Raw genomic sequence first — 18004 nt, 5'->3', positions numbered from 1 at the left:
ATATGAAGATAATATGCTACTCGGCAAAAAAACATGATTCATATTTAGATTTGTTCACTTTTCATAATTTTGAAATTTAGATTTTATTTTTTCTTTTCATGATTTTTTTAAGACATAATATACTATGTATACATCTTAGTCATATATATATATATATATATATATAAAATTTACTTTTCCATTACTTTTTTAGAGATTCTATACTATGACTTTTTAGTGCTATTTCTGACATATATTGTGACATTCAACACAATGAAATGTACTCCAACATACTACACTATGACCTTTTTTCATATTTTTTGAGTGAGTTTTGATTGTTATTTTTGACATATCATGCAATAACTTTTATCAATATACTATATCACTTTTTCATGAATTATTTTCACATACTATGATACATCCAATGTTTGACCTACTATATTATGATTCTTGTTATGATTTTCTGACTCTTATAATTACATTTTTGACATTAAAGGGTGATTCTCATTTGATCCATATTGTTTTTCATGCTTTGAAATGTTTGAATATTTTTCTTTGAATACTATACTTTGGATATCTTCTTGATATTTTCAACATACTTTACAATGATTTTATTATTACTTTTCATTATATTTTAGACATGATTCAATACCTTTCATTAGCACATTACACTTTATCTGTTTTTATGAAATGTTGGACATACTGTACTATGATCATTTTCGACATACTATATATTTTTGAGGATTTATGTTACAAAATATAAGGATTAAATATTGAACTTTTTGGACTATAATTTGGCCTATTTAATATTATATATGACCACACTAATACTATACTTTTTTCATACTGTATTGAGAAACTATTTAATGTTCATATTGAAATAAAAACTATTGTAAGACTCTTCAATATTTTTGGACCAACATACACTGATGATGATGATGATGATGATGATGATGATGATATTTTTATAATTTTATGACTCTTTTCATTATTAACATACTGAGAGCCACCTTCACCAAGCCAACCACAACAGCAAAGAATGCGGTTCCTGCAGCATGCTTTGTATGAGCAGAGCACGCATTTTAAACACGTTTTTGTAAAGATATTATAAAATAGGATGGGATAAATGATATGGATAGATATAAATGTATATTGCTAGTGATGCGCGAGGGTGGTGATGTCAGAGTGCCTGGCCCAATTTAACCCCGTTTAAAGCGCCAATAACTCATAAACATTAATCATTTCAATTCTGATTTTATTGATCAAGACAAAGTTTGAGGGGAGCACCACCACGGTTTCAGAATGTTTGAAATTGAACCAAAAATGAATGTAACCAAAGCACTGAAATACCGAATTTACCCCTCGTGATGTCATTACTGATTTCACTTTACAGTTTTTATCTTCATCAAACTCTAACCTCATATGAACGTTGTAAGAACTTTACTTTCTTTGATGTTAACCCTGCACCACACAATTACACGTACATATTGTAGAGGCATAACACAATTCATAATATATGTTCAGGTCACAATTAAAGGTTAGTCAGCATTACAAAACTGACCGCAGTGGCTTTATTTAATTATCATGTATATTTATTCATTCAGTAAGGCAATTCATTATTGGGTCCAATTTGTTTTAGTGGTTGGTCATAAGTTCCTGCAAGATGTACAAGTAAGAACAAATAAATTATTAATATTTTTATTACATAAATGACGTGAGTTTTCCTTATTTCTGGTCCGCCAATCAACAGATTTCTTAAAAAAACATTAATACCTGACAGATAACCAAGGGTTTTATGTGAGACCAATGAAATCATGCAGCTTTAAAAACTAAAATGTAAATTTACACCCTGAAGAAAGAGGCAGCCTTGGAGTTTGTAACATTTAAAGTGTGTTGCCATCTCAAACACATTCCCACAACTGTTCTTTCCAGTTTCATAGAGTTACAGCAATATTTGTCATCATTTTACTTAACAGGAACAACAACAAAAACTAGTTTAATTCATGAATTAACTTATTTTTGTACATTTCACACAAATACATTTATTTTGCTGACAATGAGGCAGGCTATACCAGAACACTTTTTGCCTTAAGTGTAATTAATTTAAAGGGACGAAAAATGAATGCCTTATGTAATTCAGCGGTGAATACTGTAGCTTCAGTTGTTATTCAACTAAAGTTAAAGGTCCAGTTTTTGTCTGTCAGTGTGAGTGATCAGAGTTGGAGATGTTCTGAACAGAGGAAGCTGAGTCCAGTCCCAGCAGGGTGCCGAGGTATGACTGCTCTCGGGGGTCCAGCATCTGATCGGCCCTCACGGGGTGGACAATGTTGGCCGGCTGCGGAGTCAGGGTGTACTTTTCCAAGAATGCCAGATCTGTAGCAGCCTGGTAGCTTGAGTTCTGCTGCTGCCCCTGACCCTGCATGCTCACAACACTGTGACTTTGGGAGGAGAGAGTCGACGCATCCTGAGCTCCTCCCGCCATCTGCACAGGAACCAAAGGGACGGGTACGCAGACGTTAGCGGGAGGAGACGTGCTCTGGAGGACTTGCTTGGGTTCGGCGTGGTATCCCTTAGAAGGCTCCTCAAAAGGAAGGGAGATTATTTTGTCAGTGCAGAGGGGCTGCTCAGCGAAGCGGGCACTGTGCACGTGGTCGACGTGGTACTTGAGCTTGTCTTTTCTTTTAAAGGTGGCGCTGCACTGGGGGCAGTTAAAAGGACGAGCGTCAGAATGGATCACCATGTGCTTCGTCAGGGTCTTCTTTATGCGAAATGTCTGGTTACACTCGGGACATCTGTGGGGTTTCTCTCCTGTCACACAAACACAAGAGAACATTGAAACAATGTATTTTCAAAGCCATTTCTATCAACATTTCTCTTCCTTATTTTCAAATCTTCTAAGTAACAATACTGACTTGATGCGACCTTAAGCTTCAGTATATTAGCACAATATCATGTATGTAGCCAGTTATCAGCTAGAAATGAAAACACTTTTTTTCTGTATTAAAATCACAATACGTTTTTTAAATTGCAATGAATTTTGATCTGTATGTCTACCAATATTATAACTGTTCATGTTTTGAACAAGAAGTGTGGCAACAGTAACTAAGTGGTTGAGTGAATGTTCAATGAGAAAACACATGTGTCTTCTTAAGTATCACAGTGTGTAGTGTCACAGTGTGTAGTGTCACTGCTTTCAGCTTAGGCTGTAGCATTTTACACATCATAAATTAGCCTAGCAGCTAACAAACATGTATTGTTCTGACACACATCCATATAGATTGTTCACCATTGGATATTAGGAACAAAACTATTTTTTGGTTGAAAATGAGGCGTAAATGACCTGAGTACGGGCTAATGCTGTGCTGCGGTGGAATACTTTTTACCTTAAATGTAGTAAGCTAGCAGCTAGCAAACATTTTTGTTTTCTTAGTTTAACTTGGTTCTGCATCTCCTCAAAGACCACCACAGTCAGAATTTCAGTGGGTATGCTTGTTTTTTCAGCCTAACATTGACGAAACAGAGCCACTAATATAGTTAGCGATAGCAATACAGTAGGTTAGCGTGCTGTCGGTATTTTCTGACCATTTATGCTACCTTTTGGAAAAATGCTACAATATAATAATAATATAACACAAAATCAGTCACACCTTGAGTTTTACTTATGGTTTCTTTAATAACACTCAGGGATTTGGTGCACTCTTACAATATAAGGCGCATTTTTTAGTAAAACAATATTTTCAATGATTTCAGATGTAAACATTTTGGAAAGACCGATACTCCCAACAATTACTGCTACCTCTATTATATTACACCACTAATACAGCATATTTTGCAACTCTATTTTAATATCTTTATGGATCAAAATCCCATCTTGTTAGGGCCTACATTCAGTGTAAACAGAACACTGTCTATATAGAATAGAGAGTTAAAGGACTAGGGTGGCAGTTAATTAAAACAAAATAGAGACTCTCACAAATGGGGATCAAATGAAACCAGTGGACATAAATAAGGTGATAAAATATTAAGTGTCTTTCTTTTGGGGGGTAGGGGATCCCATAGGGGGCAAGTAAATGCATCTAAGTTCCATTGTTCTCATATGGGTCCTCGAGCTTATATATCTGTCATTACCCGATCCGTACCGGAAACCCGATCGGTTCTACACATGTGCGAATACGCCGCTACTTCCCATGATGCTTACTGAAGTATGTTGGAGCATTTTACAGCAGTTTTCTGGGATTTAAATAAAACAATGTTATCTTTGGTTTGATTAGTTGTAAAATATAAGATGTAAATTGATCCTTAAATAAATACTTCCTCTCTTGTTCTGGTAAAGAATGTCTAAAATATGGAGTAATCTCGTCATTAATTAACAAAGGTAAGCTAGTCTAATGCTGGCATAGCTTCAGTAAAGTCATTGTTAAAATCATTCAATTATGAGCAATTAAATATATATCAAGGTATACAATATTTATTCAGCTTTTGGAGAAGTAGTCAGATCCTATACTTTAGCAAAAGTACTCATTAGCGCAATTCTTAGCTAAATGTACTCCAAGTATCCAAAGTAAAAGTACTCTTTATGCAGAATGGATATTTTCACAGTATTGTATTATGGTAATTATATTATTTATAAATGTAAGAGCATTCGAGCATTGTAGTTTGACAATGTGGACTAAATGTAAATACTACAGATACTATATTATAACTGGTACAGTACTGCAATATACCATATTAGCATATCAGGTCTTTTATTCTGTTTGTGCAGTGGAAGTATAGAGAAGCAATATGAAAATGAAAATACTCAAGTGAAGTACAAATACATCCAAAAAGTACTGAGATACAATACTTGAGCATTGAAAAATTGTATTGCTAAAGATGTATCATCAAGATAAAGTCATCTCAATAAGCTTTCCTAAACGAATAAATGAGATATATTATTTTTAAATGATTTATTTTTCTTCCTTTCTTTGTTGTTCTTTGTCCATAATGCCCTCAGTTTGATAGTATATTATTTTTTTGATTTTGTTCAATTTTTTTTTTACTTCGACACATTCTCAACGCCGTAAATCAATATTTTTGTACATGTGCAGAACCGAAAGGGTTTCCAGTACAGATCGGGAAGTGACAATATCCATTCCCTTCTTGGTTTCCTTACCTGAGTGTGTCCTGAAGTGCATTTCAAGACTGGACTTTCCTTTGAATTCTTTCTTGCAAACCTCACACTGATGCACAGCCGTTTTATACCTGTGGACAAAGATGTCATTAAAAGAGACAGAAATCAAGAACAAAAATATCGTGGGTGTGACACGAAAATGTCACATCCAAAAAAAGAATTAGTGTGAATGTGATTTGTAAGAGGAAATACTTCTGCCAAACTTTCTCTCCCAAGTGAATGCTTTTGTAGTGGACCGTCAGGTGGTCGTGGCGTCTGAAGCACTTGCCACATTCTTCGCATTGGTGGGCCTTCTCCCCTGTAATAAATATTACTGAATTTAAATGAAATGCTGAGGAAGAACATTTCCCATGGTACTAAAATAGAACAAGAAAAGTGTTCTTTCCGTACCAGAGTGTATTTTCTGATGTTTGGTCAGGTGATCGTGGCGTATGAACGTTTTCCCACATTCGTCACACTCATAGCGCTTGTCGTCGTGGTGCACTCTGAGATGAAGCCTGCCAAAGAAATAGTATACACATTTAGAAATGAATCCTAAAAACCTTGGAATGTGTCAGCATTTGACAACTTCAGGTTTCTTAATCTCAAATTCAATGTTTTTTTTTAATGTGTTTTTGGTCTCTGTGGGTAACACAAGCTGAAGAGATTTTCACATTTTGTTCTATGAAATAAAGACAACTCAACTGGTCTGAAGCTTCTGTGTGTCATAAAAATGACAGTTTCTATCAAGTGGCTAAAAGGGACTACGAAACATCATTGCGCCGAACAATAGCCACCTTTAGCTTAGCATTGGTGATGCGCAGCCACGCAACTGTGATGTTTTTAGCATACTCAGGGTATATACAGAGATTCTTAAGTTGAATTTACTACCTTTTACTACCTCTTTTACTACCTTCAATTTTTTTTTTACTACCAGCACGACTTCAAGCTGCAACTGTAGCAGCGTAAAGTGTGAAGTAAAGTGACGCGTAAAGTAATGAAATATCTTTCCAAAACGAATTAATAACATATTTCATCACAATTTAACAGGGTAATTATAACTTCCACCACTGGACACAAAAACTGGCCAACACACACACACACACACACACACACACACACACACACACACACACATAGAGAGAGAGAGCGAGAGACTCTGTAGGTGTATGTGAGTGTCTGTTTGTTTGAGCAAGCTAGTGAGCTACATTTAAGTAAGAAGGAACTCTACCATAGGAGTTGGATTAATCAAGATGACACAACAGGCCTTGGTCCATAGTTTTTACTCAAAATGTCAAAAAGTAACAATTGCATAACAAAAACTAATTTCAAGTGGTTAAATTAGGGCCTTGAAAAAAAAGAATAAACTAGATAATAATAAAGTGCAACTTTCACTGTAATTACAATATCTTATTAACAAAGAAATAACTTTAACTTCAACTGGACGCAAAAACTGTCCGAGAGAGGGAGAGAGAGAACTTAAACAACAGTTAGCCAGCAGGGTCACAAGTGCCTCAACTGTGTGGCCTTTTCTTCAATCATTTTATCCACTTGGAGAAGTTCTGCTTTTTTTCCCCTGTGTCTTCTCCGAAAAGTGTTTGATTTTGTGATGAGCTCAGCCATCTTTGTTCCTGCCTTTCCCTCGGCCATCTCTGCATATTTGTCGGCGTCATTTTGGAGTGAATGGCACACACTGTGGAGTACCTGCCGCCGGTTCCGGAGGTCCTCCAGCTCTTTCTCTGCTGCTTTCCTCTTCAGCTCCTGTGTGGCATTCTCCTTTTTTTCCGCTCACTATCAAGGTATAGCCTGTATTGTGACCTCGATGAAGCAGCAGAGGCCAGGAGCTCCTTGGTCAGAGGAACTTTCAGAACGCCGCCACAGACAATTACCTTATCGCAGATTAATCTGAGGGCTTCGAGAGATTCATCACGGAGGTTGCACGTTTCTACCTCCTTATTTACTGAGAAGCCTCTCTCCACTGTGGCTTGTCCATGGGACAGGAGGAGAGCACTTTGGCAGAACTTTAGCAGGTCAGGGTGGGACGTGCAGAGTTTGGAGTGGAGAAAGACATCCAGACGCTGCCTCAGGGGTTGGAAGGAAACAAATTCTTCTTCTCTGCCCACGACCGAGAGAAAGGATGTGAATTGCTGAATGATGACATCACCTGCAACATTGATACGAAAATTAAGATATATTAATTTCATTAACACATTCCAGTCAACTGCTTCACCATCCATTCGACAAAAGTACATACAGTACATCGTAGATACACATAATAGTATCTGTAGCAGTGGTTCTCAACCTGGGGGCACGGAGGTCTTGTCTAAATTACAAATTGATACAATTGCGCGTCGGTGACTTGTTTAGCTGAATCTGCTTGCAAGGTGCCAAAACACCTTCTACATCAAACAGATAGAGTAAAATCACATAACTCACAAGAACACTGGATGTGGCTATCAAAAAAGAAAAGAAAAGTAGAATAATTTGAGTGCTTGAAATCATGCATTGACATCAAGGTTGGTGGGGGGGGACAATATTCTAACCTTTGAAAGGGGGGCTCAACTTGCAAAAGGTTGAGAACCCCTGATATAGAGAGCTATGAGAGCATAAAGTTTAATTTTGTAAAAGCAAGACACTTTCACACCTGTCACAGTAAAAAAGCAGAAAACCACAAAAGAGATTCCACGCACAAGACCTTAATCAATTTGAATAACTTATCCACTTCTACTGTCCCTATAAAATATGTTCTTACCAGCTGCAATGCCACCTGCCAGCTGCTGCCCCTGGATGAAAGCCTGCACTAATGACTTCATCTGTAGGATGCACCACTCTGGATCCCTGGCCATCCTTGTGGGATCCAAACAGGTGATCTGCCTAACTATGGGGAATTTCAATGGCGATTTCTCCTGCAGTTTCTTTACGATCTTAATCAGACCCTGCAAACACTCTTTTCTGAGGTGGAGTACAGAGAGTTCACCTATCTTTGATCCTGGTTTGCCCAGGAGTGCCTATTAAGGAACATTAAGGAACATTCATGTCAATGCTTTCTTTGAAAGGAAATGTTTACATAACTTATTGTGATGATAATATTAATACTGAACAAATTGTATTTGCTAGTTGATTTGTGCAAGCATCATAATTCACAAATTCACCCCGCAAAACAAATAAACAACAATAAAATTACCTTGATGGCAGATTCAGCCCCCAAGCCTATATCTACCCTTTTGAGGGAGACCCAGTTCTTCTCCTCAGAGATGTCCAATTTAATCAGCTGCAGGGGGGTTTGGTCCTGTAGGAGTTCCCTTTTGATGAACCGCCGCAGTAAACTCTGATGATGACAACAACAACAAGAAGATAGTTACCCAGACATTCATATACATTAATATAGGTTTACATTCAAATTAATGAATCAAAATCTTTACAGTGATACTTACCAACAGGAGCTCAGTTAAATCTTCTGCCAAAAAAGGCAACACTGGCTCGTCTGTTTGGTACTTCTTGAGAAATGGGTTAAAACTTCTCGCAATGGCGAGGAAGAATTGAAGCTTTGGGATTAAGAGTGGATCCCCTTGTGCTGCCAGGATGGCATCATAAGAGGCCGTGTTTGGTTTTGTGACCTTCTTATCCTCAACAGCATTGACAAACTTCTGAATCATGGTCCAAACTTCCAGGACTCTCTCTGCAACCGGCACATTTTCCACCCATCTGTGGCCGCAGAAAGAGAGGGGAAAGCAGGACGACCCGGTGATGTTGGTGTAGTCCTCTCTCCGGGCAGGAACGTTGTGGAAGAGGTAATGGAGAGCGCGCAGGAGTTTGTCAATTTGCCAGCCTGTAAAGCCTGCCTTCATGGCATTGTGGAGGGTATGGAGTCCACAGCTCCCAACCATCAGGACTTGAGCACCTCCATGCAGCTCAGCATGTTCCTTTTGAAGGAGATCCAGGAGTTTGAAATTTACATTTGGGCCATCCATTCCTACTGAGAGAAGCTGCCTCATGTTGAGTTTTGCAACACATTCCTGTGAATTGTCACACAGAAGTTAATGTATTGCTTAAGTAAACCACATTCAATACACATCAGAAGGTAATACTGTATAGGCCTATGCTTCAAATCAAACATTTAGCTTTATTATCCTAAAGTAAAACATGAGTCAGGTCTTGGGATACATTTCACAGTGATAGATATTAGGCCTATGTCAAGGACTGCTTTGTCAAAGTTAGATCATTGGTTCTCCAAATGTGGCTCACTATAATAAACTAAATCCCTATAATATAGGTTTGGCTTTATCAGAGCCATGCTCAACCTTCAGATTAAGGGTGCATTCGTAAATTGCCACTCCGAGCACACTCTGAAACGTTTTAACAGTTCGGAAATTCACGGCCAGAAGAACGCTCGTCTTTTTCAAACTCAGAGCGCGATTCTATTTTTCAGAGCGTCAGATTGAATTTACGAACGAACGAACGAATTTAAGCATAACGGCTAACACTTTGACCTACAGTCTTGTGACGTCTGGTCACCCTAAGCTTTGTTGGCTGATACATCTTTTTAATTGCATACATTTTACAATATTATATTACAGAAATTCAACAGTAAGCTAAATAAATACAATTATCAAAAATCCATGAAAATGTGCAAACAATCTCCCCTATGTAACCAATAAGTATAATAGGAAAATAAACTTACTTTGATGTGCTGCAACAGATCGTCAGCTCTCCCATGTCCCAGGAATTGTGAGCCAAAATACCTCGAGCGTACACAACCATCCTCCAAAAAACGAATGTGTATGTCCATTTGTTTTTTCTTTGACGATTGATTGAGGCTCTCATCGAACATAAGGACGTACGGTCCGGCATTATTTATGGCCTCAACCAGTTGCCTCTTAAAATAGGGTGCGATGCCAAATTTTATTATGTACCCGGTTTTATCCTTGCCCAAAGCGAAGGATTTGGCGATTTCGGAGTCCGGGAACATATTTCTGAACAGCTCTCCTATGCCTTCGTTCGAGTTGAACGAGTGGTGTTTCATTGCTACATCTAAACACCACAGTACCTCAGCCTGCAAGGTAGAGGTGGTAGTGCCTAGCGTCTGCTTCTGACCGTCTATCGTGCACCTGTTTCTGGTGGTAGGACTACTGGCAGGGTATTGCAGGGGGAGAGCAAGCGAGGTTGAGGGAGCAGTGGAGGTTGAAGGAGCAGTTGAGGTTGAGGGCGTCAATGTAGCCGTTGTGCCAGTGTAAAACAGTGACAGCGGTAGCTGAGCGTTACGTCCACGCATCCTAGCTTGGTGGCTACTTGATAGCATGTGCGATTTCACCGCCTTCACCCCCATCCAGGTAATGCTTATCGTCTTCTTGCAGACGTTGCAATAAGCCTCTTGGCTGTTGCCAACTACTGGCCTAAGCCATTCTTTAAACAACGATTCCTCCAGCCAGAGGTCCGAAAATTTGCATTTGCCCATGTCTTAACTGGCGAACTCGCGAAGAGGTTTGACAGCAAGCTAGCCGGGTACCTAAAATGATTTTTTTTTTTTTTTTTTTTAAATCAATATGTTTATATTGGATTATCTCCGTTAATATTGGTAGTAAATGAAGTAGCGTAATTGGAAGTTAGTCTTAACTAAGTTTGTTGTAGAACAGATAACAAGAATAAGAAACTCGAACAAGATCGGAATAATACTGTAGGTTATATAAGGAAAGACCCATTGCTTGAGGCATTTAGTGTCTTAGAGTCCCTCCAGATTTCTCAGTCATCAGCCACCGGACCAGGGCGGGCTGCAGTCACTACAGGATATCCTCTAACCACGGCCAGCATGTCTTCAATGTCCGTACGCTCTTCATCGGTTCGCCCGGTGGCCAAGTCGGGTCCTTCATGCGCCTCAATATATCCCTGTATCGTACCTAAAATGATTGAGGGAGTGCGCGAGGTACATGTGACATCATTGAATAGCCGCGAAAATTTTGTTGGGGGGCGTGGCTTGGCGAACTTCAGCACCCCCTGCTCAAAATTACTTCCCGCGGCCCTGCTACTTGCAACATGAAAAATAAATCCACGCAAGTTTAGTAATTTAAGGAGATAGGCCTGCACGTAAATTACACAAATAGAAAAAATCATACGCCCAGCTGGATTGGTGTTCGAAAATTTACTACCTCGTCAGATGACGTTTACTACTTCTCACTACTTTTTACCGGCCTTAATTCGGCCTAATTTCATTTACTACCTTTTACTACCTTTCACTACCCCGCGGCAACCCTGATACTGTTAGCTTTTTACTTCTAGCGTTTGCACTCGAAACTCTTAAAGTATTTTTTATGTGGAGATTATCCTGCTTAACAAAACACGTTAAGAATAATAAATGTGCGTTTGTCACAGATCCTATATTCTGCAATACTTTGAAATCCAATGGAAAAATCCCATTTACTTTTTTTTTAAGGAGCCCTTGCGATATTCACTTCCGGGTCTGATAAATATGTCCTCACTGCACCACACACAATCCTTAAACCTGAGCGGACCCACCTGTAGGAGCTGCTATGACGAAAACTCTGGCCACAGATACTACAGAGGTGAGGTTTCTCCCCACTGTGGATCCTCAAGTGCTCTCTCAACGTTGTTCTGAAAGAAGATCCAAAAGCCTCTCAAAAAAACGCACAGTTAACAACGATTCTATTCAATGTGAGGGAATGTTAAGAGGAACAGATACACACCTTTCCCGCACAGACTTCCCACAAACATAGCAGGTCCACTTTCTTTTTCCTCCATGTGTGCACTCTATGTGCCTCTTTCTGTTGCCGGTGTCATTAAACTGGCGCCCACAAATCTCACAGGGAAAAGGACCTGGAAACGAGAACGGACAAACTCTCTGTGACATCAGTTTAAAGTTTTGAACACGTGGTTTCCATCCAATAAAGTTAAAGGGATTAAAACAAGGCCATAGCTTTTCTGACGTTAACTTTAAACCATAGGAATAATATGTCATCTCTACCTAAGTGGTACTTCTCTTGGTGCTTCAACCTGGCAAACCTGGACCTGAAGTACTCGTCGCAGAAGGAGCATTTAAAGGGCCGGTCCTGCGTGTGGAGGATCATGTGCTCCTGCAGATGAGGCTTACGGGTGAAGATCTTCTGACAGATCTAGCTCCAAAGAAGATCAGTAAAATCATTATTTACTCTCTCATACATTTATTAATTATACAAATGCAATTATTCATCATCATCGACTCTTTCCTGGTCGGGAAATGGTTGGCTAAGGTTGGTAAAAATATTCTAAATATAGTGTACACTTGAGACTGATGTGGCTTTTTTAGAGTGCCTTTGTTTAACGAGGCTAAAACACATTTTCCAAACAATCCCTTTAAGTTTATGTTGCATAGTAGGGTCATGAGAAATCCATCCTTACAGTACATTTCCAGCCTTCACTCTTCCTCTTCTTCTTGGTGAGAAACTCTTGGATGTGGTCTGGATGAAACCTTATAGGACGAAGAAGAAACATGACATCATCATCATCTTCATCATCATCATCGTATAATTTGACTGTTCAGTATTAACATTTTCTACATACTCTATGACTTATTTTGTTATTTTTTGGATCCACTATTTTATCGCTTTTTGTTTAAATGTTGACATACCAGACTAGATTTGAGTTTTTCTTTCACAGACTATAATATGACTTATATTTTTTGAAATACTATAGTATGATATTTCTAAACTTTTTCGACATACACTATGATTTTTAAAAAACACTATACTTACATTTTTATTTAGTTTTACGACATACTATACAACAACCTTGTTTCTTACCTAGTTGTTGCACTAACCGGATCAGAAGTGCATTTTTACTGTTAAAGAATAATATCATATTATGTAGATTTTTCAATTTCACAGAATACCGTACTATGATTTTATTTATTCTTTTCCACATATTGTACGATTATTAATTTGACATGTTTTACCATAATATAGTATGATTTTAGTTTAGTTTTTTAAAAATACTATACTATAACTTTTTTTATTTTTAGAAATTCTATACTAGGACTTTTTTTAACCCACTATGCTATGCATTTTTATTTTATTTACGACATACTGTACTACGCCTTTTTTTTATTATTCAAACACACTACACTACTGCTTATTTTTATTTCTCAACATACTATACTATGCTTTCATTTTATTTGGAAATACTAAACTATTTTTTTTTTCAACATATAATACTATGACTTTTTTTCAGACATTCTATACTTTGAGGGGTTTTTTAAATACTATGCTATGACTGTCGAAAGAAATCCTTTCATATTATGAAGATAATATTTCCTTATGTGTGAGCTGTGACTCACCTCCTCACGTGCTTGGCCAGGGTCTTCTTGCTGGCGTGGAGTTTGTTACAGAAGGGGCATTTGTGCTCCTTCTTCTGGAAGGGGGCGTCACTGTCGTGCTTCTTCTTGTGGAAGGTCAGGTTGGACTTGGTGGAGTAGCGCTGCAGACAGATGTCACACTGGAACGGTTTCTCTCCTGTGTGCACTCTGGTGTGACTCTCATACTTCCCTATAACATGCAGGAAAGGTGCTCAAGTTATTACATTGTGTCTTAAGAAGGGATGTCTCGATAAGATCTCAGGGAGATCGTTGTCGTGGCTGATCAAGGCATTCAAAAAAAAGAAATCGGATGGGTATCAGCTAGAATACAATACGTTAAATCATTGGTTTTATTGGGGTTGCACGGTTTAAAGAAACTACAAAATGCAATTGTTTTGAGTGCATTAAGATTCAAAATATTTAAGGGATTGGTCATTTTTTTATCATAACTCATTGGAAAAAGTAATTGTGACATTTCAATTGATGAGTGAGAAGGTGCCTGTAAGAAAGCTCAATCATAAACAGCGAATATCCGTCTTAAGCTCTTACAATATAACTGGCTGATGCATACATATATTACTCCAGAAAAGCTAAACAAATGTAATGGTAATATCCCAGACGTATGTTTTAAATGTGGACAATCCAAGGGAACATTTTTTCAGGGTTTCATCCTCCGATTCTGGGTTTTTTCCATTGCGTTTGGAGTGTACCGAGATAAAAAGGTTTTAGGATGAGGTAAAACGTATGATGATTAATTTATTATTGCAGTTGATCATGGAGCCCAAGTTTTTTTTGTTAGGGTGTTACCCAAAAGAACACAACATAGGGAGGAAAGAACAAATCCTCTTAAATATATGCCTGCTACAAGCAAAATGCCTGATAGCACTTTCATGGAAAAAATGTAAACAGTCCAAGTATTGGTAAATGGCTAAAAGAACTGTCTGCATGTGTCTCATTAGAACAAAGTAACCTACTAAAGGAAAACAAGAACTATTTTAAAAAGTATGGGGCCCCTTCCTTAACAATCTGGAACATGCAGATCTAGAGAGCACCCTGGGTCAGGAATCCGGAGATAATTAATGTTCCTCTGCTGGGAGAAGGATGGAAGCCTTTCATATCAGCCTACATGTTTGTATATTTCCTTACATAGCCTACCTACACGTTTGTGTAGTTCATTTGATTTATTTATGTTGTTTATGTACTTTTAATGTACTTCATTTTGTTATGTCTTTTGGATGTTTGTGTGCTGACTTGTCTATGTATGTTAAAAAACAATAAAGAAAGTGTTGAAAAAATAAATAATAGTCACAGCATAAAAGTTCTGTATTGAAATAGTGGTATTGGTGTTTGTGGTGCAAAAACATGTGACATCCCTTTTTAAATTGTCTCTATTTTGCTCATTTTCAGGTTCGTATTTGTATTTAGTGCCTCTACTGTCATGTCTCCATGCTTTAATGTTCAAAAAGCTCTTTATGTTTCTCATACTGCCTGTGCTGCAGCACCTCTTTTCACCCTCTATCTGAAACCAGACCCAGTCTGCTCTGATTGGTTAGCTGGCCGGCTCTGCTGTGATCAACCTCTAAGACACGTCCTGCCCCTTAGCCTATCATGTACAATGTGTTGGAGTGCTTACCAATAGAAGCGCAAGTGTTACATAGTGAGGTCACTATTTTGCCAAAGTAAAGAAATGGAGGCGTTTCAGGGGGGAGACAAACTTTGGGATTTTTGCCTTCACAGAGACTTTAAATGCACACAAACCTAAACAACACCCTACAGGAGAGGGAAACCCCAAAAAGCACTACAGTAATATACTATTAATTGTGGTAAAGTCTCATGGACATTTGTGTGACAATTTATATATCTAACAATTAAAATTGTGTTTGAAAAAGATTGTCCTATCTAAATTGCAGCTATATCACTAAACCATGTCAGAAAGGATGAAGCATTTTAGTAATAAACCTGATAGTGACGATGCGTATGTTCAACATCTCCCCCTGGTGTGGTCATTTGACTGTGTAATATAACTACTCCATGGTTCCCACCTGCTCGGTCAAAGGTCTTGTCACATTTGGGGCACTTGAGGATCTTCTTGCTGGAGGTTTGGATGATGACTGGAGCCAGGCCTTCAGGATAAACTGGACTCTTGGTGGAGCTTCCTGCTGCTGCTGCTGGAACTGGAATCAACTCTCCATCCGCCTGCTGCTCCACCCTTTCTCCCTCTGAACCCTGCTGCCCTGCACTCTTGTCTTCACTCCGGGTGAGCACGTCTTCATTCATGTCTCCCTCCTCTTCCTCCCCTTCCTCGTCCACTATGTCTCCCCCCTGAGCTGGTTGAGCTGTCTCTGCTACCTCCAGTATAGACGCTTGTTTGTCCAACTCCAACTTTCCTGCTTCTTCCATTCTTTCTTTAGCTCTCTGCACTACAGTCCTTTGTTTTTCCTCCGGAGTGTTGATGACATTGTCTCTTTGATATTTGGTGGGTGTTCTCCTCCTGCGTACCGATCTGCGTGTAGTAGCCGCTGTCTTCTCTTTCTCAGTTGAGATTTCCTGCTGTGCATCAGTGTGGCTCTCAGACAAGCGGTCCTGCGAGGGATTTTCCCTGCAATAAACATCACAGGGGCTCTGGATGTCTGTGTCACCTGGTGGTGAGTCGATGGAGGTCATTTCCACCTCAGGAGACCCTCCTATCTCATCCTGAGCCTGGGCCACACGTACTGGGTCCCCTTCCTCACACAGCAGCTTGAGTATATCCATCATGTCTAAGAACCGTGCCGCTTCAGTTAGATTCGGGAGGTCCATCTCTGCAACAACACACTCAGAGGTGTACAAAAAGCCAAGCAGGTGTTGGAAAACTGAGTCCTCCACATGGTCCAGAGTCACATGCGCTGTGGCAGGGTTTTTTGAAAGCTCGGCGTGGAAGTAGCTGCTACCATGAGCCAACACCACCTTGTGGGCGCTGTAAAGCTTCCCACCGACAGAGACCGACACGTCGCAGAACCTTTGTCGAGTCCGGTCCTCATTCAGGAACTTGAGGAGGTTGTGGCTGTGCTGGGACATGGCCATGTGCCTGATGGGGGAGGAGGAGGATTCTGGGACAGTTTCAGAGTTCGGTGGGGCGGTGGAGCAGGGCACAGGGCCAGTGGAAAAGTCATTGCTAGTGGTGACCTGCCTGCTGCGCTTGGGACGCATTGGATTAGACAGCTTCTTCTTCATTGCTGAGACTGTAAGGTGACCATGAATCACTTCTGGAAAACAGCAAAATACAAACAGGACTCGGATGAAACATGAAACTCTCTGAATCACTGGGATATATGATATGTTTTGATTATAATTATTGATCATTGAAGTGTTATCAAAGCTGGTAAAGGTGCAGCTAGTTGTAATGGCTTTGTATACTGCAGGTGGAACTAAAGTCTGATTTAACTGTTGATTAAATTTAACATCATTAATCCAAATCTGAAAAATAACTAAAGGTATTCATTAATAAGTAAAGTGAGGTAAAAGTACACAATTGAACAAAGTACAAAGTAGCAAATAATGAAGAATACTCAAGTAAAGTACAAGTCCTTCAAAAGTGTACCCAAATACAGTACTTGAGTAAATCTACTTTAACTTACTTTTACTTTACACCACTGCTGGGGTTTGGTTCAAATTGATAGGATTGTGATGTACAAGAAGCTACAATAATGGCTTAGCATTTACATTGACAACACAATTATGGTATTAATAGTAGGAAGCTGACACAACGGGGGTCATTATGCTGAAAAGTTATCCAGAATAGGAAATTGTGCATGAAAAGAAGCACAATAGCGATATAGGCTATGCCATACGTGTGGGGTATATTTCTCCATTTTAATGGAACAAAGCAGAAAGAAACCCTCAATGTTAACAACATTTAGCTCAAAAGCTCCGACAGAGATGAGACATTTAGCTAATAAACACATTTGCATACATTTGCAAATGCCTCTCCTCCACTTCAAGGACCCCTAACATGTTATCAGATTGGCGGTCGGGCCCCCTCGGAGGAGAGTGTTGACAAACGACACTTACTGCTACCCCGGAAATAGACTCTCTACATCGGGATTTTTAAATAACTTCCTACCTTAGAGATACGGGCCACCTTTACAAAACACTGCAAAGCCCATCTGACACACGTAATGGGGAAAATAAACGGAGAATTAATCATTTCCTGAACCGTGGACGTAGGTCTGTAACGCCCCACTTTTGCATCCTTTAGAAATGTCCGACTCCGTAACATACCGTTCACCCATTGGCTGCTTCTGCTGTTGCCCTTAAAGGCTCCATAAAGCTCTCGTTTAAATGTTTACAAGTTACATTTGAAAGAAATGGTTAAATGCAAACCTTAGCACTTTTAAAATTATTTTTGTATGTAACGCATGAACTCAAACATGATTTACAAGACCAGGACGTGTTGTTGATAAGGTTCACGAGAGGGTTCACGAGACGAGGGTATCATGGGTAATGTAGTCTATGTAAGCTATGACAGGCTTTTACAGTTTTTTTTCAGTGGCGAA

The 18004-nt window shown here is 39.1% G+C and overlaps 2 protein-coding genes across 3 annotated transcripts; both read right to left on the bottom strand.

Annotated features, from left to right (window-relative positions):
- Nucleotides 1-1217: 1217 nt before the first annotated feature.
- zbtb41 (zinc finger and BTB domain containing 41) lies at nucleotides 1218-17746 on the bottom strand. Of its 2 annotated transcripts, none has more exons than XM_063886779.1 (11): nucleotides 17572-17746; nucleotides 15512-16714; nucleotides 13452-13659; nucleotides 12518-12587; nucleotides 12105-12252; nucleotides 11827-11956; nucleotides 11639-11734; nucleotides 5540-5646; nucleotides 5342-5447; nucleotides 5132-5220; nucleotides 1218-2787 (listed from the first exon to the last, which is right to left on the bottom strand). In XM_063886779.1, exons 2-11 carry the CDS (start codon nucleotides 16680-16682, stop codon nucleotides 2180-2182), a joined length of 2733 nt encoding a protein of 910 aa, XP_063742849.1. In that variant the 5' UTR covers nucleotides 16683-16714; nucleotides 17572-17746; the 3' UTR covers nucleotides 1218-2179. The 2 variants fall into 2 exon arrangements, with proteins under 2 accessions (XP_063742849.1, XP_063742851.1); XM_063886781.1 differs by lacking the exon at nucleotides 17572-17746 and adding an exon at nucleotides 17087-17221.
- On the bottom strand, nucleotides 6247-11164 carry LOC134865559 (uncharacterized). The gene is made up of 5 exons (XM_063885160.1): nucleotides 9810-11164; nucleotides 8563-9144; nucleotides 8313-8456; nucleotides 7881-8136; nucleotides 6247-7292 (listed from the first exon to the last, which is right to left on the bottom strand). The coding sequence occupies exons 1-5, from the start codon at nucleotides 10581-10583 to the stop codon at nucleotides 6883-6885; spliced, it is 2166 nt and encodes a 721-aa protein (XP_063741230.1). The 5' UTR covers nucleotides 10584-11164; the 3' UTR covers nucleotides 6247-6882.
- Nucleotides 17747-18004: the final 258 nt, after the last annotated feature.

The sequence above is a fragment of the Eleginops maclovinus genome, chromosome 6 (genome assembly GCF_036324505.1).
Source record: "Eleginops maclovinus isolate JMC-PN-2008 ecotype Puerto Natales chromosome 6, JC_Emac_rtc_rv5, whole genome shotgun sequence".
In the NCBI taxonomy this organism is placed as follows: domain Eukaryota; kingdom Metazoa; phylum Chordata; class Actinopteri; order Perciformes; family Eleginopidae; genus Eleginops; species Eleginops maclovinus.
Note: the sequence above shows the minus strand (reverse complement) of the source record. Positions and strands in the feature narration are given on the sequence as shown.